The sequence below is a fragment of the Lycorma delicatula genome, chromosome 1 (assembly GCF_047948215.1).
Source record: "Lycorma delicatula isolate Av1 chromosome 1, ASM4794821v1, whole genome shotgun sequence".
In the NCBI taxonomy this organism is placed as follows: domain Eukaryota; kingdom Metazoa; phylum Arthropoda; class Insecta; order Hemiptera; family Fulgoridae; genus Lycorma; species Lycorma delicatula.
In genome coordinates this window covers 92,773,408-92,798,310 of record NC_134455.1, presented here as the reverse complement: position 1 = coordinate 92,798,310, position 24,903 = coordinate 92,773,408, and the positions used below count along the sequence as shown (strand labels likewise).

Below are 24,903 nucleotides of genomic sequence, written 5' to 3'. Positions count from 1 at the left end.
TACTGGCTACAACATGACGGTGCGACATCGCACTACACAGGTTCAACTTCTGATTTTGTTGAGGAATTCTTTGGTAATCGTGTTATCGGTCGAGACTTGTGGCCACCAAGAACTCCAGATTTGACTGCGGCGGATTTTTTTCTATGGTGTTACCTCAAAGAAAAAGCCTACAGCAACAAACCACGAACACTTGAACAATTGAAAGTCAATATTGAACAAGCTGTATTAAATATCCAGCCACAGACTTTGAAAAAAGTTGTAAGAAACGCTGTAAAAAGAATTGAAGCTTGTATTCAGGAAGATGGCGGCTACTTTCAACATTTACTCTAAATGTAAGGTAATGGATGGTAATAATAAAAATTACATTTACATTTACACATGTCTTTTTATTGTTTCAATACCTACCAATATAAGGTTGGGTTGCGTTTTATGTGGGACACCCTGTATAAAAATGAGACCCCTAAAATCATCTTTTCTGCACTTTGTAAAGACCTGGGTGCAGTACATTCAGCATTACAATTTTATTGCAAGGCAAGATGGTTATCACATGAGAAATCTTTGTAACGTGTTTATGAATTAAAAGATGAAATAACCATTTTTCTAGAAGAGGAAAACCAACCGGAACCTGAGAAGTTTCAAGATGATTTATTTGTGACGAAATTGAGCTTGGTCAACATAATTAAGAAATTAAATACCTTCAATTTTCAAGGAGCAAATACACATGTGTTGGATACAAGTGATAAAGTTAATGCTTTTTTATAGAAAATTGGAATTGTGGAGCAGAAATTTAAAGCAAAAAGCCTAGAAATGTTTGCAAATGTGAATGAATGTATTAAAACTTACAAAGCTGAAGAAAAACAAGTGAAAGTTGTTTTTGTAACCATTGAAAATCATTTAGCCATGTCGGCAAAGAATTTTAAAAAGTATTTTCTTGCTGATAACTTGGTAGCAAGTTACGAGTGAGTTAGGGATCCATTTCTAAATACTCCCAAAGGGCTCTCAGCTGCCAAAGAAGAAACCTTCATAGACTTCATGGCAAGAGGTGAAATCAATAGACAATTTAGTAATAAATCACTCTTTAAATTTTGGGCAGGGGTGGATGATGAGTTTTCTACACTGAAAACAAGAGCATTTACTATTTTCAACATACTACCTTTGCGAAACCAGATTTTCTGTAGTGGCTGTTTTGAAGACAAAATATAAATCTCAGCTAAATATAGAAAAAGAACTTAGTGTCTATTTCTAATAGTAAACATTCCTTCAAAAAACTTTGTTCTGTAACAACAGGCTCAAGGGAGTTATAATTATTAAACTTGTTTTTAATTTAGTATTCAAAGTTAATTATTAAATACATTATTCAGTACTGATAAAATCCTACTTATAAGTGTACTATATCAGAGTAAATGGGTATTTTATTACTTATTATGTCAGAATGTGTTTTGTTTTGCTTCCTTTCAGTAAATTAATATTTTTTAATAATATTTCTGTTTGGTATGCTCGCAACCCCCCCCCCTCAACCCACCCGCAACGGTCTACTAGGAAAGCACATCCCAAAGGTTAAGAAACACTGATCTATACCAATCCAACACACATAATTAAGCAACACATTTAAAAAAATAATAATAGTTACATTAAATGTAATAAATTAATGTACCCCTCTCTGTTATAAAATAATGCATCATATAAGAACAATTATATAAATTGCTTTTATATGTTAACATGATAACTGTTAAGCTAACAGTACAGCTCTATGGTATCTGTATATCAAAAGCTTAAAGAGAGTAGTATAATTAATCTAAATAGACACTTATTTTATTAAAAAGGAAAATTTATGTTAGATAACAAAATTATCGTCACCATTTTCATTAAAAGTTTTCTTTTAATAAATCTATCTCACAATGTCTAAATTATTAATTTTAAACAAGATTTTTATATCCAAATATCTTTTTTTATTTCAACATACAGAAGAATACCATGCGCATGATGCATGACAAAAATGGGTAACCATCATGATGGATATCTACTTACTTAATATGAATGGCATGCTCATTTTAAAGTCATTAGAATGTCACTAAAAGATAAAGATTGTTCCAGGAGATGTTTCACAAGAAAAATAACAGAGTGTGTAGAAAAAATTCAGTAATCAACAAGAGGACCATCACCAAACAATCTATATATATTATGTAGTGTGGTTTTAATTCACTATGAAACCTGCCATGAAATTTTAATTGAAAGTTTAAATATGTATCATGTTGCTCAGCTCAGCTGTTCTTTGTCTCTCAGCTCTTGTCACCTGATCAAAAGGAGTGATGTAACATGAGCTTATGACTTGGATAACGATCCTAGTTTCGTTCTCTAGCATCATTAACTATAGAGATGCAAGTTGCATTTACAGCTATAATCTGGAGATAGTCTTCACAATGTAATAGTCCACAGCACTGGGACCAAAGAAGGAGTGGTGGTGGGGTCAGAAGTGCAACAAAAAGAATGCTCATCATGTTCTTTGACATCAAAGGCATTATTCACAGAGAATTTGTTCCTATTGGTGTAATTGGTATAAAGGTGAATTCTGAGTTTACTGTAATTGTTTTAAACCACTTCAGAGAAGACTGTATCGAAAAAGATCAGAATTGCAAGATAAACAGAAATTGTTGCTATAAAAATGATAATACGTTTGTGCACACCTTCCTCAAAATGATAAAGCTTTTGATGAAGAAGAACCTGCTACTAATCCCACACCTGTATTCTTTCTATCTAAACCCAAGTGACTTTGCTTAATTTCCCAAACTAAGATTGAAGCTGAAAGACTGCTTACTGTGACTGAAAAAGATATCAAAAAGAATCAAAGAATCACAGAATCTCATTCCTGAAAGGAATTTCACCAGTGCTTTTGAAGAGTGAAAGAAGTGCTGGAATCAATCTATATGCTCCCAAGAAGAATATTTTGAGGGGGTGACTGATATTAGTAAAAAAATAAAAATCCACTTTTTAAGATCAGTTCAGAAACTTTCTGATACTACAGAAACACAGGTGACATTCAGTTGTACAAGTAACATTGACACTATGTTCAGCCCATGACTGGCTCTAAAGTGAGATTTATTTCAAAGAAAGCAATACTGGTTGGTGCCGCTTTTACTTCAGGTGCTTTATATATGCCTCAGCTACAATAAAAACAGCAACAAATTATGAAAAACAATAAAATAATATCAGTTTCTGTCCCTATTGTGAAACAATACTGTTTCGATTAGCAGAGAGACTATTGGAAATAGTTTGCTTAATAAGAATTTACTAACAGTACTGACCTGAAGGTATGTGAGGATGAGGACAACCAATAACTTTGTTATCTCTGAGCCATTCTACAGCTAGAGGTCCTAACAAACCCAATGGTGTCATGTTCTGCTTTGAATAAAAAATGTAATCAATGATTCCCTTGAAGTGAAACCTACAACACAAAACAAATGAATAAATCAATGGTTAAATAAATATTTATTTTTTTATAAAATGACTGTGATACAATCAATCTAGAATACTTAAAAACTTTTTTTATAAACAGAAAAGCAACTCTAGATAATTGAGCTTTTAGGAAAATAGTTAATTTTCTTAATGTAATATGCAAAAATATATATTTCACATGATGAAATGTGAGAGTATGCATTACATTTTTACTCTAACTTTTCCTCTGGAATTAGGGAATGCACTACTTTTCCCCAATTTATCCAACTAATTCTCTTGAATTATTATGAAAAAATTACTTTGAATAAAAAAGTGACAACAGGCATATGTCATTTAACAATAAGGAATAAGTGATAACTAACAAAAAAGAAATTGTATTTTCAAACTGTCTACGTAGACAAAGAAATACCTCATTAAAAAAACTAACCTTCTTTTACCTATGAATAACCTAACACAAGAACATAAGAGAAACTTCAACAATTAAGTAAAAAAGTATCATTAAAATTTAGTTTAGTGAAAAGAAGGTTTGAATGTACATAAAAAAAAGGATCCACATTGAAAACTTCCTCCTTTTATCTTATCAGTTAATAAGCAAACAAAACAGTAACTTGTTCAAAAATGTTTTGATCTGCCCCTCATTGCACACATTAACTCATAATAAAGTTCAATTGTAGAAACTGTAGAGTCCCTAGCATGCTATTACTAAAATGTAAAAATTACTTCATTTCACTAAGACGGCTGAAAAGGGGTAAAAAATTTGACAATTGAGTGAAAGGAATGCTGAATATCAAACACAGTTTGAGATTTTCCAGTGTTACCAAAGACAAATCAACAGCCACACAGAGTTAATGCAAACTTTTTGTTTTTAAATTAAGTGAACTCTTTTAAAGGTTTCTGTTGTCTGTTGAACGAGTGTTAAGTAAAAAAATTGATATGAGGCATAAGTCACTACCAGATATAGCGTAAATTTATATTTATGCTATTGAACTTAGTTTATAAGACTTGCAGTATTAAAATGACAAAGAAAAGGGAAGAGTAAAGTAACTTTTTTATTGCTTTCTTCATACAGCCAAATATACCACTGACATCAGTCTCAGCATAAGCCCAATGAAATATAACTGACCATTTGGTCCTTTGAGCGTAATTCCCATTACCACAGGAACAAGGTGTAATCAATACCATTACTTTTAGAGAAAGTAATTCTGACTGGTTCCTGTTACACCTCAAATGATTTAAATTAGTCACAGTCACACAAAAAATGAAATGGGATGGCGTATAATAACAAATTAATGTACCTCTTTCTGTAGAGAAAGAATAGATTGGATACAAAAGCCTGTATTTACTGGAGGTCCATTAAAAAAATAATTTTCAATATCAGAGTAATTTTTAGTACTTCTCCTTTAATGCTAAAATAACCAATTTTTTAAATTCCACATAAATAAAGAATTTACTGTTCTTGAAATTACTCAACAACACAATCAGCAACCTAAAAACTGCATATAAGAGTACATGAGTACTTACGTATAATTTGTATATGGCATAATATCTTCACTATATGCTGATGCAAGCTTGAACGAATGTGTAAATTCATTTGGTTTCTCACTGCCGGAGATCTTCTGGAGGACGGATTTGTATGGAAGATCTTTGAAATCCTGATGATCAGCCGACACTCTGCCAGATGACAAATACTCTATAACACCTAAAATAAAAAAATTGTTAAAATATATAAAATGTATATATAAAATGTTTATTCTATCACTAAAAAATGAACTGGATTGTACATCAATATAAGAATTAAATTTCATAAAGTGAATCTACAACAGAAGCAAAATAACTTGTGAACATATATATACAAAAAATAACTTTAATTCTGAAAAACTAAAATAAAGTGACCCATATCTTTTGTATTTGGCTCTTCTTATGTTTTACTTCTAGTATTGGAATAAAAAAAAATCTGATGTGGACACCACATGACTTCCTTGTACGCCTATTAAATTACATATACACATTTTTTGCTGCACTTCATTTAAGCTTATTTCATTTGAAAGATAATCGAAGGATCATAGGGAGACATGATCCAATTCTTTAATAAAGTGGACAGTTACACAATTGATAAAATATTTTTTATTAACATCAAATATTTATACAATTATTAATTCAACAATCTTACCCAAAATATAAGGATAGAGTAAAAGTTCCTTTATTACTCTTTAAATAAATGTAGGTCTTTTATTTATCTAATACTATGTTTTTTTTAAATTATTATGATGTAACCATGAACAAAATAAAAACAAGACAGAGGTTACCAAAATTTTATAGCAATATTTATTATCAAGTAGACTGAAACAAATGCATAAATAAATAAAAAAATGTATTAAGGCGAGGTGCACAAGTAGATATTAAAACAATCCTAAATATTTCAATATTCTAATTATTTTTGAGAATGTGTAAAAGGTAAAACAAGATTGGCTTTGGAAATAAAATAATTCTAATATACTAAGATTATGGTTAATGTTTAAAAAAAAATTGTTTTTCATAAGCAAATTATTTCTAATTTTAAAAGAAAATAACTATAATAACCTTTTTCTACAAAAAGTTAAATTAGTATAAGGCAACTAAGATCCAAATTACTATGGCTAACAAGGGGAAGGCATGGGCTTCAGGACACCACTTTGAAGCATATTGCGTGTATGAATAGTATACTGTTTACACGTCTTCATCACAAAATGTTAACATGCAATATTCAATTATACTCCAGAAAAATGGCCATAAAAAATTCCTTAGCATTTTATATTATTTTATAAATTAATTTTGTTTCACATTGCTCAAGTAAATATGTGGTGCAAGTGAGAATGTATCAGATCTCTAACCATGCACACATCGATTCAAATCCAACTTTATACAAATATATATTTTTTTAACTTTTCTTTTAAATTTAAATAATATATTGATTTATTAATAATTATTAACCTCTGATTTAAATTTTTGAATTTCTGTAAATAAAATAAATAAGTACATAAAATTTTACTTCACAAATAACTTCTGATTCTTTTTTCATATTTTTTTTTATTATTATTATTGAATTATTATTTATTGTTAAATTTTTTTACAATCAGAGGTAGATAATTATTAATAAATCAATACACAAGAATTTAAATTTAAAAAAAGTTAAAAAATAGTAGATGAAGTCGGATTTGTACCTAGCCTTCCCTTTGTAAGATGCAAATTTTTCATTAATTAAAATTTTATTTGGCAATAACAATGAAACCAATGAAAATAAGTACCACTTATGATACATCATTGAAAATCTCTCAATGAGAGCTTATTACTGCAGTTACGAAAAAGTACAAAATCCAAATTTTTCAAAAATTGAAACCCTTCTTTATTTAGAAATCTGACTGTGTAATACACGTTTTTGGCCCAGTCGATTGCAATCAAAAGGGGAGGTACAAACTCCATGTTACAACAGTCCTAAATAAAAAATTTCAACATTGTACGGCTAATTGTTTTTGAGTTATGCGAGACATACATATGTACTGTTACCACATATATGTGTAGGTTAATATCAGTGGATGCAATGCTAGCAGCTTAAATGTCAGTGGGAGTACAGTACACACATACAGTGGATACAGTGGGGAGTACACACTTGCAGCTACTCCCACCATGTAGCTGACCACGCAAATCTCTCACCATAGCGGCACTGCTGCTCCACCACTTGCAGGCTCCAATAAAAGAGCATACTCCACAATGAATTTTCAATTCATCGTCAACCACTGCCTGGAGAAGACCAAGAAGATGGAAGATGACAGAAGAAGATCCCTGGCTGAATCAATGTGGGACCTCCTGTTGGATGCCAACATCCCCGCCGAAGCCAAGGGAGCCACTGGATACGGACGCTTCCTTCCTACCCCAACTTGCCGGGCTTCAATCACCGTGGCCAGTGGACTCAGCAGCAGGAGCCGACCCAGCATGGAAAGGCTCAGGGAGAACTGCCTTGGTCACACTGGCAGAATACTATTGACGCCAACCCGAAACTGCAGGGCCCTGAGGACCAACACTCACACTGTAGTGGGAAACCCAACTGCCACTGAGGGGAAGCTCAATCTTATTTCAATGGACGAGCCACAACTTCCCAACTACAGCCGAGCCAGAGACCAGCAACTGACTTGGTCATGGACATACATTTGTTGAAAATAAGGAAATGTTGAAACATGGAGTAAAGTGTATATAGATTGGAAAATATATCAAGAGAATAGGGATCAAGTAATACAAGATATTAATGACAGTGAACTGAATTGTTCAATGTATTCTCAACAAATGTCTGTCCATGACCATTTCAGTTGTTTTATTATATTTTAAAACCTTTTATCTTTGTTTATAATCTTTTCTCACAACAATAAACACACACCTCTTCATCATTCTTTAGCAAATTTGTAATTTTAATTCTTGTTTTTGATTCAAATACTAGAAGTAAAACGTATGAAGAGCCAAATGCAAAAAGGATGAAGGTCATTTATTCTAGTTTTTCAGTACAGCAGTTTGCATGATTCAGTTTGTCATAATAAGAATGTTTTTTTTTAATTAAAATGTTGAAACTTACTTTATTAATTGACTTATTCATATTTTAAAACAAAGTATGATAAAAAATTTAGTAAAAATTTTCTTTATAATACATAATTGTTTCATAATACTACTTAAAAAAATGTCAAGAAGGATGAGGGTCCATATAAACATGTACACTAAATTGTTTTTCTTGCGAAGTTTTTCAAAGAAAAATCTTCTTTCAGGTCTACAGATCTGCTTCAAATACATCAAATCTATGTACTTGTACTTATTAGCATCTGGTACAGAAATACAATCTAAAAATAAAATATTAGGTTAAGTTAGTTTAGGTTTGGTCTTTTTATGTTAACTGCTATCGTAACTTTGGTTCATTTTAGAAATAAAACTGTAGTTATAGTATAGTTATAGTATTAAAAAGCGAGTCATTTATTCATAATAAGAGTTTAATATTATGCTTATAAAAAAATGTTTATACCTCTTATCTTCACGAGTTTGCGGAATTAAGGGAGAGAATGAGTCATTGTCAAGAGATTGTGCTGAATTGAACAACGCTTGAAATCGGTCTTGAAAAGTAATCATATATAAATCCAACAGCCGTTGAAATTTGCCCTTTGCTCTGGCAGTTAGCTGCTAAGATGTAATATGTATTTTTATTACAGGACTTGTTACAAATAGGCACATCTTAGGGTAGAACGCTTGAAAAAATGCAGTCCACTGATAGAAAAAGCAAAGTCTGCTTCAATAATTCAAATAGAGAAAATTTTGTCCAAGAACTTTTTATTACCGATACCCAATCCTCAGGAATTTTACTGGATACTTCTGATTTATTAAGGATATATTTCAACCAAACTCTAAATATGAGTGTCCTCTTACTGAAAAAATTAATCTGATAAAATCAAGCTTTTTCAATATGCTTATTGTGCAATGGAAAAATCTAATCATAGTGTAGTTCTTATTCAGACCGCTACACAAGTCACAAAAAATGTACAACCTTTTAACATTTGGGCTCAGTTTAGCATAAGAATTAAAAATAAAATTACTTGTTGACAGGCTGTTATGTTTAAAAGGTAGAAAGCTACCTGTCTCCTCTAATAAACATAATTTGTAGAAAAATTAGGCACATTTAAGTTTTTTATCTTTAGTTGTCACGCTTATTGTTCTATATTTTTTCTTTCTTTGATAAAACATTCTTACCTTTCTGAGTTGCAAATGATTTTCTGATTTATTTCCTGTAAAATGTTCACTTTCTAGTCATTTTTAATGAACAATTATTTAGTTTCAAGTTAAGAATCTTTAATTCTGCTTGGCGATTATCACATGTACAGAAGATCACTAAAGGGATAGCAAAACTAATGTTAAATTTAGAATTGAAAATATTCTGATAAAACTGACATAAAACTTTGTACAATTCAAACAATTTTTTAACATTCAGATGGTCAAATACATAATATTTTTTTTGTCTTCTGAAAGCTGTAATAGCTTGATCTTCCTTTGAATGATTTAATATGATAAATCACTGTTTGGGTCTTTTCTTCAAGAATCCTACAATGTTAATAATGGTCATAACACCCTCTTAAATCTTCCAGAGCTCTATCTGTACTTTTCAGTGCTGTATACTCGAATTTAATTCTCACCTTGTATGTGTATGTGTTTTCAAATTCGCTTCCTCTTCTTTTTCCCTAGGCCTATGTTTTCTAATTTAATTTCATAAACACAGATCAACCCTGATAAGTATAGGGACTGTTCATTTCTACTCTTTAGGCTATTAAAATCATTAATTATGATTCTCCTACTAACCTCTTGTACAAGTCTGAAGCACTTCAAACACTTGCAATTATAATCACTACCCATTTTGTGCATGGCTAACTTAGTTTTTTCACTATTTCACATGGCTGAACAAACAATTTCCTGTTTATTGTTTCAGTAAGAAGTGAACAAGAAAAAGTGCACAATCACTTTCAACTGATTAATTTTCACTGCTTTCTTCAACACTTAACATTATTAGGAATAATTTAAACTAACTTTTAACATAATTAATAAAAATAAACAAAATAACTCCTTAGAACAAACATGGATTTAAATGTTGACAACAAAGAATCCTGCATTCAGCTGGCTGAAGTATGCAGCACTGCCAACATTTGAGAGACTCATCCATGTTGCAGTGTTCGCTGGTGACCCTCATCTTTCTTGCAGTGAACATCAAAATAAATATTAGCTGTAACTAGTGGTGTTTTTAAAAACACCACTGTAGCATCTTCTTCTTAGCATCAGGCACACCTTCCATTACAAAACTCAAGAATTAAAATAAAGTGACCCTCATCCTTTTTGCAGTTGGCTCTTTGTATTATAAAACTGGTAGAACACAATTAAGCAACTTCATCTTTTAATTCAAACTATAACTTCAACAAACTACAACTGTCCTTTTCATATATATTTTTAATTAAAATAACTTTTACGTTTTCACCCCTCTTGCCATCGGGTGCTGAAACCTAGTGGTGGCTAGGGTGCCACGGCAAACTATGGTCGTCAGACCATCACGCCACTCCACGTCACAAGTTGCTGTACCAGTCTGCACTCATACCTGACCCAAGGTGGTCGTATCCGGATAGACTCTCAATTCTTGTTCGGTTGAACATTACTTTAAGTTTATTTAGTTTATGTTTTCTATCTTTAACATAAAGTTATAAGTTACAAGTGTTATGTTACAAAATTATTTTAAACCACCAAGACGGCGTACAATTAAACAATCCTTCAGTAATCAACAAGGTGTTGTCTTCATTCATCACCTATAAACATATACAGTCCACCCTCGCTCTAAAATCTACCGCAATGCTGTTAACCAAGAGCATCCCATCGCTGTCGCAACAATAACCTTTCTCCAATTCTTAACTCTAATTTGAATTTTATCATCTGACTTTCAGAAAATAGTAGTTTTTCAAAGTTAAATATATTTCTCAATATATGCCAGCCTTGACATGTTAAGCCTGACACAATAAGCCAGCCTAACAAGTTGAATGACTATACTTGTTAGTAATTAATTTCTAATTCTGGTAAACTATTTTATTCTTTAAGTCAGATTTATCAATTCTTCCATTTTTTTATCACTGTATGATAAAATTTCAATGTTATCTGAAAAAAAAGGCGAATTATATTTCTTCCTAGAAATTGTAATTCTACTGTCTTCCCAATCCAATTTTCTAAATATGTTTCAATGTTTAATGTCTAAATATGTCAACACACAAACAAAGAAATAGGAATGCATTGTTTCATACCTCATTAGGTAATAATTCTCTTCCACAGAGAAGAAAGAGGTGCAACATTCTTTTTTTAGATACATAAAAACTATATAGATATCAGTTAGGTTGACATCTTGTTGGGTGTTTGACATGGTCAGTTATAGAAAACCCCTTCCTAAATCCTGTCTTTTTACTGGTAGTCCTGCATTTAACATAAATATTATTTGAACTGCATTCATAATATTGTCAAAGCATGTTAAATATGATCAGATCATATTAATTTTTCATTCCCTAGAGACATACTTCTATTTTTCCTGATGGTTATTTCAGGGAGTTCCATACTGCTTTCACAATTGCATAGTGCTACACAATGGCTTTCACTATAAGTATCAAGAGCAAATAAATACTTTAGTAGTTTGTTACAGCAATTATCTTGTTACACTATCTTCAAAGAATCATATTAATCAATTTTTGAATTGCAATAACATAATTAAGTTATTTTACTTTCTTCAGTAAATAATTTTTTGATTTATTATACTCGTATTAAACTTAATTCTTATACAATGTATAAAAATAATTTTAAAACAAAGCTGTTTTTCCCATAAATAAGAAAAATTATATTTTTTACTTTACATTTCAAAAATTTAAACAGTATCTAACAGAATGAAGTATCAATTCTGTATACTGTAAGCTTCATTAATATTGAGAAACATTAAAAAAAAACTGTTACGAAAACAACAATAATAATCAATACTTAAATAAAAATATTTACCAGAGTCAGGCAATGAATTGAAATCACCACACAGCAATAGTTGGACTGGTGTTGGTGAAGGATTTGGGCGGAAATGTAGGCTGGCCTCATCAAGAACTCCTTTCAAAGCTCCACACAACATCATAACCTGAATCAGTTTGACATCACAAAATTCTGGATCCCAGTGAATATGTGCTGTGCAAACTAGTAAAGGCTGATGAACCTGATTAACATCAGGTGGCAATCCTGAAAAGTATTATGAGTAACATTATTAGAAGATTAAAAAATCCAAGAATAAACAAAATATCATAATAAAAAAAATATATATTGTTTCGGTTAAACAAAATACCTAAAATATATATATATTTTTTTAAATACTGATTATTTCAAAATGCACAATTAACAATAATGATTATAATGTATTTAATACATATGAAAACATCACCACAAAATGACTACATATCACTGCCAGCAATGTTTTCATGTTCTTACATTTTCAATCCCAAAAGTAAATCTTTTTTCAGCTTAATTTTGTTTGATTTAACTTTTCAATGAAATTTTTTGATTTACATTAGATTTATATTAGAAGCATAAAATAATGCTTCTAATATGATAATGAATAAATTGCTAGCAAGTTCTGCGATAAAAAATGTATTATTGCAAACCTTTTTTAATTAATGGATTACCTGGTAAAAGATGAAGTTAACGGTTTACTAAATTCATTTTGTTTTTTTTTTTACTAAAATTGACAATGTTATTATACTTTTTCTTTCTAGATAAAAAAATTAAAAAAAGTTCTTGGCAAATACAATTTTTCACAATTAGAAAAAATTGGAAACCTAGTCCAACTGAGCACAATTAGTGAAGCATATATTTCCTATTTATTGTATGAAAGAAGTTTATAATTTCAGTACAAGTATGTTAATAATATTTTAGGTTATAAAAAAAGTTTTACAAAACTAACATTTTATTTCAGTAACGTACAGTAAAATACTTTTCTCGCAAACATACTACTTCACAACATTAAAATAACTGCTTACGGAAAAATACCAGCAGCTATTGAAAAAAAATCGTAAACAGGGTATAAATCATAAACTGTAAATACATCAGTTTTTAATCTTTGTTTAGGATAGGATGTTTCTTTATTTGGTGCACAATAATACACTCTGAAGTGTAAACTTCATCTCTTCAGATAACACTACAACTTTGAATTCACTATGTAATAAGCCAGCATAAAAGTAGAAAAAATAGCATGTAAAAGATTAATAAGGGTGTTAAACTTCAATAACTTACAACATTCTCAAAAACATGTTAACATTAAAAACATTTTTTAAATAAGAGTAAATACTACCTTCTTTTATACAAGTTATGTTATTATTTCACCAGATGAAACTTTATTTCTAAGAAGTAAAAGAAGGTTTGACCTACACTAATATTTAAAACTGTTTGGATATTTCTATCTTCAAAATAATTTTCACAAAATGAGGGACCATTTCCAAAAAAATACAAATACAAACAAAATAGTCATCAAGTTTCTCTTTAAACTCTTATATTTTTCTAACATACTGTAGGAGGAGACTGCACACTTTGCTTCACTGCACGCTCAAGATTATAATTTATTTATTAATTATGGTATTTAATTAATAAATACTGAACAACACCCGTTCAATCAAAGAGATTCATGTTCTTTTATGCCATTCCATACTTCGTGTTTAGTTCGGCTGTCATCTCTACACAGGATTATATATAATAAATAAAGATTAATGTTTAATGCACAACAATATTTTAAATAATATTATTTGTTTATTTTTAAATTCTTTTGTTCTTATTACAATATAATTAAGAGATCGGTAACTCCCAGCTTTGAGATAATTGTAGCTTATGACTATCCATGTCCATGTTCAAGAACAATAATCACCCCCATACCAATATATAAAAGGGAAAAATAATGAATGAAGTGATGGTTCCCCCCCTATGCCCCAATTTTTTTCTATTATTACTATTCGTCCATTATAAGATTTAAAGTGTTATTATTAGAGACCGAATTATATGCATTCGCATATTAAGCTCATTCTCACCAGTTATTGCATATTTTCCTTAAAATTTAGTGATGATGCATATTTTTGCTATATTTACAATATTTTTCGGTAGTGTACCTAGTTAATAAATGAAATCTTACATTGCAGCTGGCCAAACCTACTAGCCGCACAGCTCTTAGAGCTCACTTAGCAGCTGTGCATCTATTGTTTTAGTAGGATAATATTATTATGAGGCCAAGTGAAACACAGACTCACACAAGACAAGGACGGACGACACCATTCCAAGTCGCGTGCAACTGTTGCAGCACTCCTCACACTAAGCAATTAAATTACGCATGTTCTAGTTGACGCATTCATTGCATCAGTTTAATTTTTGATTTATTTGTGCTAAGTTTAATGTGTACCATGCTTTCTGAAAAGAAAGTGTGTCTTCATGGATAGCTGACTATCCTGGAACATTTACATACGACAGAAATGTTTTTTGTTGTCAAGTTTTGCAAGAAAAATATTTTGTGCACAAAAATGTTCAAATAGACCACATGTCAAAACAAGTCTTCATCACAGGATTGCAAAAGAAAGGTCCACAACTTATAACAGCGGCAAGCAGCAGTGATTTCACTTCCAAAGGTAAACAAAAAAAACTACTTTAGCGTGGATTTATGTGAAGCATTGATTACAAATATTCCTCTTCACAAACTTACAAAATCCTACCTTCAAAGATGAAAATATTGCTTGAATCAAAATCGCATAAAAATTACATACAAACAATTTACCTTGTTCTGGAAGAAATAGGCAAAGATAGCATTATTTGGATTTCAGCTGACGAAACTACTGACAGTTGTGGCCGTTACATTGCAAATTTAATTGTCAGTGCGTTAAAACTAGAGCTTCTTCCTATTTGGTGGCCTGCAGAACCTTGAAAAAGACAAATCGTGCTATGATCGCCAGATTTGTGAATGAGGATATTAAAAATATATTTCCTGAATTTTCTGCCGAGGAAAGATTGTTTATATTTCTCTCAGATACTGCTCCCTATATGATCAAGGCAGCCAAAGCCCTCCAAGTACTTTATCCCGATTTGATTAATGTGACATGCTTTGCTCATGCAGTAAATCGACTCGCTGATGAAGTACAATCCACGTTTGAGAATGTAAACTGATTTCATCAACAAAGAAAGTGTTTCTTAAGGCACCTGCTCGCAATAATGCCTATAAAGAAAAACTGCCAAATGTGCCTTTACCTCTAAACTGGTGGTAACTTGATAAGGAATGTGAATTGGAGCTGTACTGTTTTACAATGAACATTTTGAGGCCATCAGAGGTATAGTAAACGACTTCGATAGTGCAGAGGCTATGGCAGTTTATCAGTCCAAATAAGGATTATAGTATAAAACAATATATAGCTGTGATCAGCACTCATTCCCACATACCTGCAAGTATTAAAAATCGTGAAACTCAAGGTTTGGAGTTGATTGTATCTATTTTTCAGTTAATAAATAAAATCTGCCAAATGAACTATGTATTGTCCCAGAAGTATTTCACGTAAACTTAAAAAAAATTTGAAAACATTTTGAACAATAACCCAGGCTTTGAACCTTTGTGTCAAATTGATAGTTTTATTAATGAGACGGGTGAACTTTTGCCAGAAACAAGAAATGTTAACATAGCACCCAAATTTAAATACTGCCAGTTACCTCAGTGGATGTGGAATGATCCTTTTTCAATTATAAAAATATTTTGAGTGATGAAAGACACAATCTTACTACTGAACATTTTGAACAGTACAAGATTGTTTACGTTTACAAAAGTAGTAACAGTAAGTAAGTAAGTAAGTAAGTAATTATCAAATTGAATGATGTTATTCAACTACTCACTAACTGTATGCTGATTTTGAATTAAAAAACTGCATAAACGTTTTTAACTGCATTAAAAAAAAGTTGCATATTTTAAGCATTTTTCAAGCTTTTTATGTTGCATATAATCCAGTCTCTAGTTATGACAATAAAATAATAATCAAAATACAGAGTAACATACAAACTGAATCTGACCCAACTGTTATGAGCATATGAGGGCGGTTCAGAAAGTAACCTCAGTTTGGTAATAAATAAAAAACCTGCATATATAAGAAATATTTTATTATATACAACTTAAAACTACAGCACTTTAATTATTTTTTCAAAATAGTTGCCATTTGAATTCAGCATTTTTTATAGCGTTTCACTAATCTACAAATACCTTCTACATAAAATTCAGCCACCTGGGTATCTAGCCAACCTTTCACAGCATTTTGAAGTGCTGCGTCGTCATCATCGAAGTGCAGCAACACAAGCCAATGCTTCATGTGAGTGAAGGGATGGAAATCGCCAAGTCCAGGCTGTAAGGGAGATGATAAAAAATGTCCCATTGCAATTGATTCAAAAGTTCTTGAGTTCTTCAAGCACTGTGAGGATGAGACGTTGACAAGCAAAGAAACAACACTGGATGTCAGCATATCGCGACATTTGTTCTGAATGGCTTGCCTAACTTTCTTCAAGTTTCACAGTAGACTGCTGAAGTAATTGTCATACCATGTTGCATAAAATCGAGTAGAACTCCTTGACATTCCAAAAAACCGTACCCATAACCTTCTTCACTGACAAAGTTTGGTCAGGTTAACGACTGTTGTTTCATTTCAGCATTCACATAGGCAACCCAAGTATCATTCCCAGTCCCAGTTCTCTTCAAAAAACTTTAGGAAGTCTAAGGCAGAGCCCATTCGTTCCCACCGAGCACAGAACTTCCAGTAAACTAATTTATCTGTGACATCTCATACAAAACCGCACAAGAAATTTGCGAGAATTGTTCAGAAAATTCAGAGATGGAAAATTTTCAATTTTCACGCACTTTTTTATCAATTTCATTGACAAAATCATCATTCACAGCAGAAGGCCTACCACTTTTCTCTTCTTCAAGGATGTGTGTCCTTCCATTTTAAAAACCAGACCCGTTGCTGCCCTACACCACCACTCATAACATTTGGGCAATACACAGTACGCAACTGACAATGTATGCCTGCATCGAAACATTTTGTGCCCAAAGAAATCTTACGACAGCATGCATCTCACATTTTGCGGGATTTTTTATTACACCACTCATGTTGTTAGGTTATACCAAGTGAACTCACTTAAGTACATGGGTCACACTGACAACTGGAAGCATACCGATTCAGAGAGTATGCCGATGTGTCAATGACGGTGCCACTAACACTACTACTAGCGCTACGCTACAACAAAGGTAACTTTCCAAACTACCCTTGTATCAATTAAAAAACCTTATGTCAACAATGCAAAGAAAACACAAATAAAAAGCTACACTAAACAATTACTGAAATAAACTAGAAAACCAACTTATGCTAACAATATACAGTGTCCCACATGCTTCCATACATTGGAAAAAATAAACATTTTTTTATAAAACCATTTTTATTTATTTTTATGCATTTATTATTATTATTTATTTTTATGTAATCTATGTATGGAAACTTAAGGGACACCTGCAGTTAACAAAAGATAGATGGTTAGAAAAAATAGATAAATAGTTAATAAAAAGTTTATGTAAAATTTAAAACTAGATAGTCATTTGATTGTTGGTCATAATCAGTACACTACAAAAAAAATTAATAAATGACAAAGGAATAAATAATAAGTATTAATTGACAACGCAACAATATTGACAAAAGATCATAAAATGAGAATTTGTTTTTACAATAAGAGTAATAAATGTAGGCAACTGTTGTTTAAACTACTCCAAATAGAAAGTGTAAATTAAGCTTTAAGACAATTAACAAAGAGACCACCAACGTGTGTTGAAGCAACTACAATCTGAGAAGGGTAAAATTACAAATTATAAAACAACTTACCTATATTAAGCTGAATAAAAATTATGATTATAATCTCAAACTCAGATTGCCCCAATCAAGCAAGGGTGTCAATGGTTTAACTAAATTTACTCTTTCTATTTGGACACTGCCTATATAAATTATTATATTTAAATCACTTACCTAAAAACGTTGTTAAAAATAATCAACTTATAATGTTTCATAAGAACTGCTTAATTGTCAATTAACATTTATTATTAATATATTTATTTAATAAATTGCTCAGCGTCTACTGATGATGAATATATAACAACCAAATGGCCAACTAGTTTTAGATTTTAAATAAATTTTTATAAACCATTTCCAACAGTAATCTAGTTTTCCTATTTGTGTAAAAAGGATTATTTGTTTGAAAAAATAAAGGAAGAGTTTGTTATCACAAGGCAAAAAATGGTTAAGGGAAATGAGGGCTGAAGGTTTTATGACTGCAAGGTCTAAAAGTATGACTAAAAGAGATACTACTACTAAGAAGTTCCTTGACCTTTGGCCTTGACCAGCAAAATTACAGTAAGGGTACAAATGTTGTAAACAGATATTCCAAATTAACACTCCCAAACCATATTCTTCATTAGAAAAAATGAATATAATTATGTTCCTGTTGGTGCACATTTATAAATTACAAGGAAAACATAAATTATTACATGAAATATATAAAAATATATAATTTATTCCAATGACAAGAATATTCAATTATTATTTTAGTAATATATGACAAGTGGGCGGTGGGACATGCAGGCAAGTGGTGTATGGTGGTATCACACTTATTCTGTTCATGCTTTTAATTTAGCTCTAGGAGCTAGTTAGGACACTGGTTTCTTAACTACTTTGTGGCTCAGTAGCCATTTGTGGTACAGACATTCGGTCTTATGCTTTAGGGCGATCGAATGGGGTGGTGGCAGGAGAAATGCCAAGCAAACCAAGAGGTATATGCTACATAGGTGGCATTCAATGTGTTAATGACCCTTTTAATAATTATTATCAATTCCAATGATCTTTTAGCTTAATAAGAAGTTTTTGTATTACTGTTTCCTTTACGAATGATAAGAGATTTTTTGAAATACCTTACAGTTCAATGCAAATATTGCCCTCAAACCTTAAATTATATGCATGGACATATTCATTCTTTCTAAAGACTGAAGATTTTAAAATGATAAAATTGGTACTGTTAATAAATTAACTAAGATAAAAACTTAACAACAAGATTAATTTCATATTTTAACATAAAAATTATAGTACTATTCAAAATCAAAAAAATTCTTTGTAAATTAGAACATGATGAGACATCAACGAAATAAATCCATATCATAAAATGAGACTATGATAAATTGCTATACAATAGTTTCCCTTTTAACCAATACTCAGGGATGACTAAATAATTTAAGCCTTATTGTGCAGTACATGATTATTTATTACTAATTTCATACAAGTATCATTCAAAAATTAAACAAATAGCTGTATAGCAAAAATTGTTTATTAAATAAATACAATTTTTTTGTCTACTTCTCCATGTAATCCTCATCAACTTCTCTACACTAAGGAGGATGAAGTAGGTGCTCCCAATCCACTTTGCCAATAGTTTCTAGCGTCAGTTGTGCCATATGAGGTTGAGTGTTGTCTTGAAGAAGAACCATGCCTTTCCTCTGCCATCCCATACATTTCTTCTTCAACAAGGGCTTGACTTTGTTCTCAATCAGGTTAAAATCCTATCCAAACTTGTATCACCTTCATTATTTGAGTTCGATGCAAATGCAAAATCTCTAGGCTTTGTGAACGGTAAGCTATCTGGGAACCCACCTTGCACAAGTCTTATGATAGTTCAGTTTGTTTTGAATATGGAATGTGTTGTGTCAACAACATTTGCTCTACATTTCTCGGAAATTTGTTCAACTGGAAGTCACTGGTCTTCTTAGATAAGTGAAACAATACAAGAATCTAACACCAAGGTCAATACTATTACCAGACACACCTGGAGCATTGCTCATCGGTCACGCTTTTGCAGCCACTTTTAAACTTTTCCACCCACATATAAAAACTCGTACAGTTCATGTAACTACTGCCATATTGTTTATTCATCAAAGAGAATATTTCTGTCAGTTGTACATTATCCAAAAGTAAAGATTGGATTACAGAACCCTGTTCTTCAAAAGTACTTTAATTGAGCAGACATGCCATTATAACTTAAGATTTTGGAGGTTATGTTTATGTAAATATTAATCAAACAACTGACTAACACTCTTCACACGATTGCCAACTAACACTTACAAAAGTTTCAATTGCCTACATTAAACATTTTCTTCACATAAAAATGTTTGTCAGTTTAATTGTTGAATGTCCCTCATAAACAATAATTAAACTACTACGGCATTTCAAAAATTATTTAATTACAAAGCTGAAGAAGAATTTTTTTGCATCAAATCATGACCTGCAATGAAACCTGGCTACACCATTACACCCCAGAATCAAAACAGGCAAGTATGGAGTGGTGAAAAAAGAGAGAAACTGCAGCCATTAAAGCCGAAACTCAACTGTCAGCTGGAAAAGTTCTGGCCACAACATTTTTTGATTTCAAAGGAGTTTTGCATGGTAAATTTTCTCCATGAATGTCGTACAGTGAATCCTGTGTATTACTGCCAACTTTTAGACAAAGCAAAACACACATATCATCGAAAAAGACGTCAATTTCTAATCCCACACATCATCTGCTTCACAACATTCCGTCCCATACCATGGCTCAAACTCAAGAAAAAATTGCATCCTTATTCTGGACTACACTGGAGCACCCTTCACACAGTCTGAACTCACCCTGCAATTATCATTTGTTTGGCCACTAAAAGAAGAACAAAAATTTGAAGACAATGGTGCTATTGAAGCATTCCTGTGCAATTGGTTGACATCACGCCAACTTCATTTTATGACAGTGAGATCAAAAAGCTAGCTATCCACTGGGAAAAATGTGTTTTCAAAAGAGGAAATTATGTAGAAAGATAATACAGAGAGAATGTATTTTCATTATCCTTCAATAAACTATAAAACAAAAATTCCGGTTTATATTTGATTTACCCTTATATGTTTCTGTTCAATTTTATTATGAAATTCAGTAACTTTTTTCTTTACTTCTTTTATTTCTCCTTCAATCTACTCAATTCAGTAAATTTATCTGACAGTTATACTGTCAGCAAATGTAAACTTTTACCTAAACAGGTAAAAGAAATGATTTGCTTAATTCATTCAGAATTAAATTGTTAAATCAAAATGATCGCTGTGTCATTTACATACATGATAGCACAATTCAAAAATAAACTACTCTCCAATTGACTGATGTAATCAGAAATACAATAAGACCAGAGACTAAACTGGTAGGATACCTTTCTTTCTTTTTCCGTTTAGCCTCCGCAACCCACCGTAAGGTATTGCTTCAGAGGATGAGTGAAAATTATATACATGAATGTAAATAAATGAAGTGAGTCTTGTACAGTCTCAGGTCGACCATTCTCGAGCTGTGTAGTTAATTGAAGCCCAACCAGCAATACCCAAATTCAAATCCATATAAAAGTAACTAACTGCCTCTACTAGAATTTGAACTTTAAAACTCTTGACTTCAAAATCAACTAACTGATTTACAATGACAACTTCACCACTAGACCAACCTGGTGGGTAACCTGTAGGATACCGAATTCCACTTTAAGAAATTGAAATCTGCATCCTAATTCACCTTAAACTCCTACAACATTTCTAACTTCATACATAGAAAGTATAATAATCATACTAAGGAAGTAACGAAAGAATAATATACTTGAAAATCTTCTTTATAATGTAAACTTAATTTAATTCTAACAAAAATCGTAGAATAGTTCAACTATTCAGTTTTGTGGTTTTATTAATAACAACACATCTTGGCTGTTAATCCATAGACATAAAAAGTCACAGGTACACTCGTTACTCAGATTGGGACACAGCTGCCTATAGGCCTTGAATAAAAAATCTACAATAGATAAATGGAAGCCTGTAGGCTCTTGTACAAATCAGTTAATAAGTACCTTATCTCTACAAACAAGAAATACTTACACAGTTGGATCAACTACCATGCAAATAAAAATTCATTAACTATAAATAATGGATTAGGCAGTATCGAAGGTTAATGTTACAAAACATATTAGATGAGAGAGGTCTGTGTTAGCACACAAGAATTTGCTTTTGCTAAACCATAGCGAAAAGTAAGAACTCAAGTATAGATGTAATGGATACAAATTATAATTCACTCAATTACAATGTTTTTTTTTTTCATCAAATTATTGCTATTAATATAATCTGATGGTGAAACATAAAAAATTTCTTTTATCTCAATTTATATATATTTTTTAATTATTTCTCTGTTTTTTTTTTTAATTTTTTATACACTTAATTTACATCTAATAAAACAAAATTGGCCACTATAAATATAATACTAATAGTCTGTCACAAAACAACTGGTTTTAGACACTCAAATGATTACTTTATATAAATTTAACAATGCTTCATGCTTCTTATTCTTAACTAAACTAAACTGTTAAATGTTATAATAAGTTTTCTCAAACAACAGAACATACCAAAGAATAGTCATTTTAAGGTAGAAGCATTTGCTAGATTTATATATCATACAAATAAGATTTACATGGAAACAGCCTGCAGCCAAGTGAGCAATTATGGTTGTATCAATTTATAATACAAAATAATATTTTATAATAGCGTAAATAACTCCCTTAGAGCAGTACAACCCTTTCAAATTACAGGTGTTAGTATCTAATTGTGTAATATAATGAATTTGAGGTTAACTTTAGTTTGTAATGTAAGTAATATGCCACTACCTCATGTAGGACATGCAGAAGTCAGGTACTGCTGAGTCAAACTATCTGTATGCGCAGCTGTCGTTACTAGCCTTACTAACAATATCATGCTCACTTCTATCAGCCGATACCTGTAGTACAACTAATGTGAACTGCCAAACTAACATTCATCACAATTAAACTATTTGATAATACATCTCATTAATATGTAATTTAAAGTAATTATTATGAATTCATTAATATATTTAGTTTGAATTTATAATATTAAAATCAAAATATGATCTTATAATATGATACTTTATCTACAGCATAAACAACACATATTTTAATCCCAATTCATTCAATAAAATGCAAAATTATTTAATAAAATACGATGACCAAGTATATTATCATAATACCGCTATAAAATAATTAGGTAGTATAATATTTAAAAGCATATTTTCAGCCAATTAATTATATAATTATAAATTATTTCATAAATTTTATTATAATAGAAAAAAGCAATATATTACTGTACTTATCCTAATGAAATGGTTAAAAAAATATTACGATTTTATATATTAACTATGAGCACTATGTTAACAATCAAGACTTAATAAAGAAATGTTAATCAAGACATATTTTATACAAGTCAAAAAAGAACGTCATCAGTTAGTTACTTTTTCACCCTAAGTGGCTCATGTCATCTAAGTCTTCCTCACTGCTCTTGCAGTCAGAATCGCTCTCCAATGAGATGAACAACTCAGTGAGGTTGTCAATCACTTTCCTGTGTTAACTGCTAGTCTTCAATTTTTTTACCCAGCTTTCTTGTACCAATCTTCTCTTCGGTTGGCATTTGAACTTGAAGAAAACTCAACTTTGAACTTGAGATGTATTTTTACTAGCGAATTAAATTTTAATATCACATGAGTTCAACTGGGTTGAAGTCTGGATGATATGGTAGCAGTCTTTAAGACATCATGACCTTTCTCTTGAACTTCATCAAGGATAAAGTGGGAAAATCTAGGTTTGTGCAATTTTACCAGTTTGTACAGCTCAGGCACATACATAAGGTGAAAGAAATGTGTTTCACAAGCCGATCATTCATACTTTGTTTTCTGCTCTCTGAGTCCAGGGCTTTATATATTTAAACATATGGTAAAGAGCATTGTCTATTACTAAAAAATTCCTTGGCTTCAAATTGGGACGCAATTTTTCTTCCATCCATTCCATGAACATATCACTGTTTTCATTATGAAGTCCCCAATTTGATTTGTCGCTTTCCACATTGTCAAGGTATTTAGGATGAAACCTTTGTTCACTGCCAGCAAGAATAATTATTAATCTGTACCCTTTAGAGATCAGACACCATTGTAGGAATTGTTCGACTACAATTGATTTTTAAGGTGACTGCTAAGTATGTACGATTCATCAAGATAAATTATGGACCACTTTATTTCTGAAACACTTCAATGCCCTCAGATAAGAAATTCTTTGTTCTCGAACATCTGGCGTTTCAAATAATAGTTTTCTGTTATTTCAGGCCCTTCTCTATTTAAAGCCAAGATCCTTTAGAATATATTTCAAACTGGTTTTCTGTCCTTGAAAGTTAATATTTTCACTGTAGGAATGCAATGTTTTTGCAGGTGAAAATTTTAAACTGTTCGTCTTACCATACAATTATCGAAGTCATCCAGTCCTGTGATACGCCTTTTAGAAGTTGGTAGGTTTGCCTGGCATTGAAAAATGTTTTGTTTTGTTGTCATTACTATCTGCTCAGACACACCACATGCTGCAGCAGTTCTCAAGCTTTTGATAAAGGGGAATTGTCACAGCCTTGTTATCTGTTTCTTCCTTCAGCAACTTGTAAACATCAGAAATAACTTCTCTGCCTTGACTATGAATGACACTTTATTTCAATTTCAATAACACCATTGTCCATTTTTTATTTTTTGTGCAAACACAAGCTTTTTAAATATTAAATTACTACCAATAAAACTACCGTAAAATTATTTGTAAGCATAAAATCACTACCACTACACTATCCAATTAATTACAGGAAGAAAAATCTTACAATTGTACACATCCTCGCAGTGCTCGGTTTAAGACTTAATTTATGCAATCAGTTTGTAGTTTTATAAAGG

The 24,903-nt window shown here is 31.3% G+C and overlaps 1 protein-coding gene across 6 annotated transcripts in view; it reads right to left on the bottom strand.

Annotated features, from left to right (window-relative positions):
• twin (CCR4-NOT transcription complex subunit 6-like twin) overlaps window positions 1-24,903 on the bottom strand; it is a 654,848-nt gene that overhangs the window by 9,045 nt on the left and 620,900 nt on the right. For all 6 annotated transcript variants that reach the window (XM_075357822.1, XM_075357815.1, XM_075357830.1 and 3 more), the window contains 3 exons: window positions 12,025-12,249; window positions 4,975-5,152; window positions 3,303-3,442 (listed from right to left, as the gene is read on the bottom strand). In XM_075357822.1, the coding sequence (XP_075213937.1) occupies window positions 3,303-3,442; window positions 4,975-5,152; window positions 12,025-12,249 (543 nt within the window). The remainder of the gene's footprint in view (window positions 1-3,302; window positions 3,443-4,974; window positions 5,153-12,024; window positions 12,250-24,903) is intronic.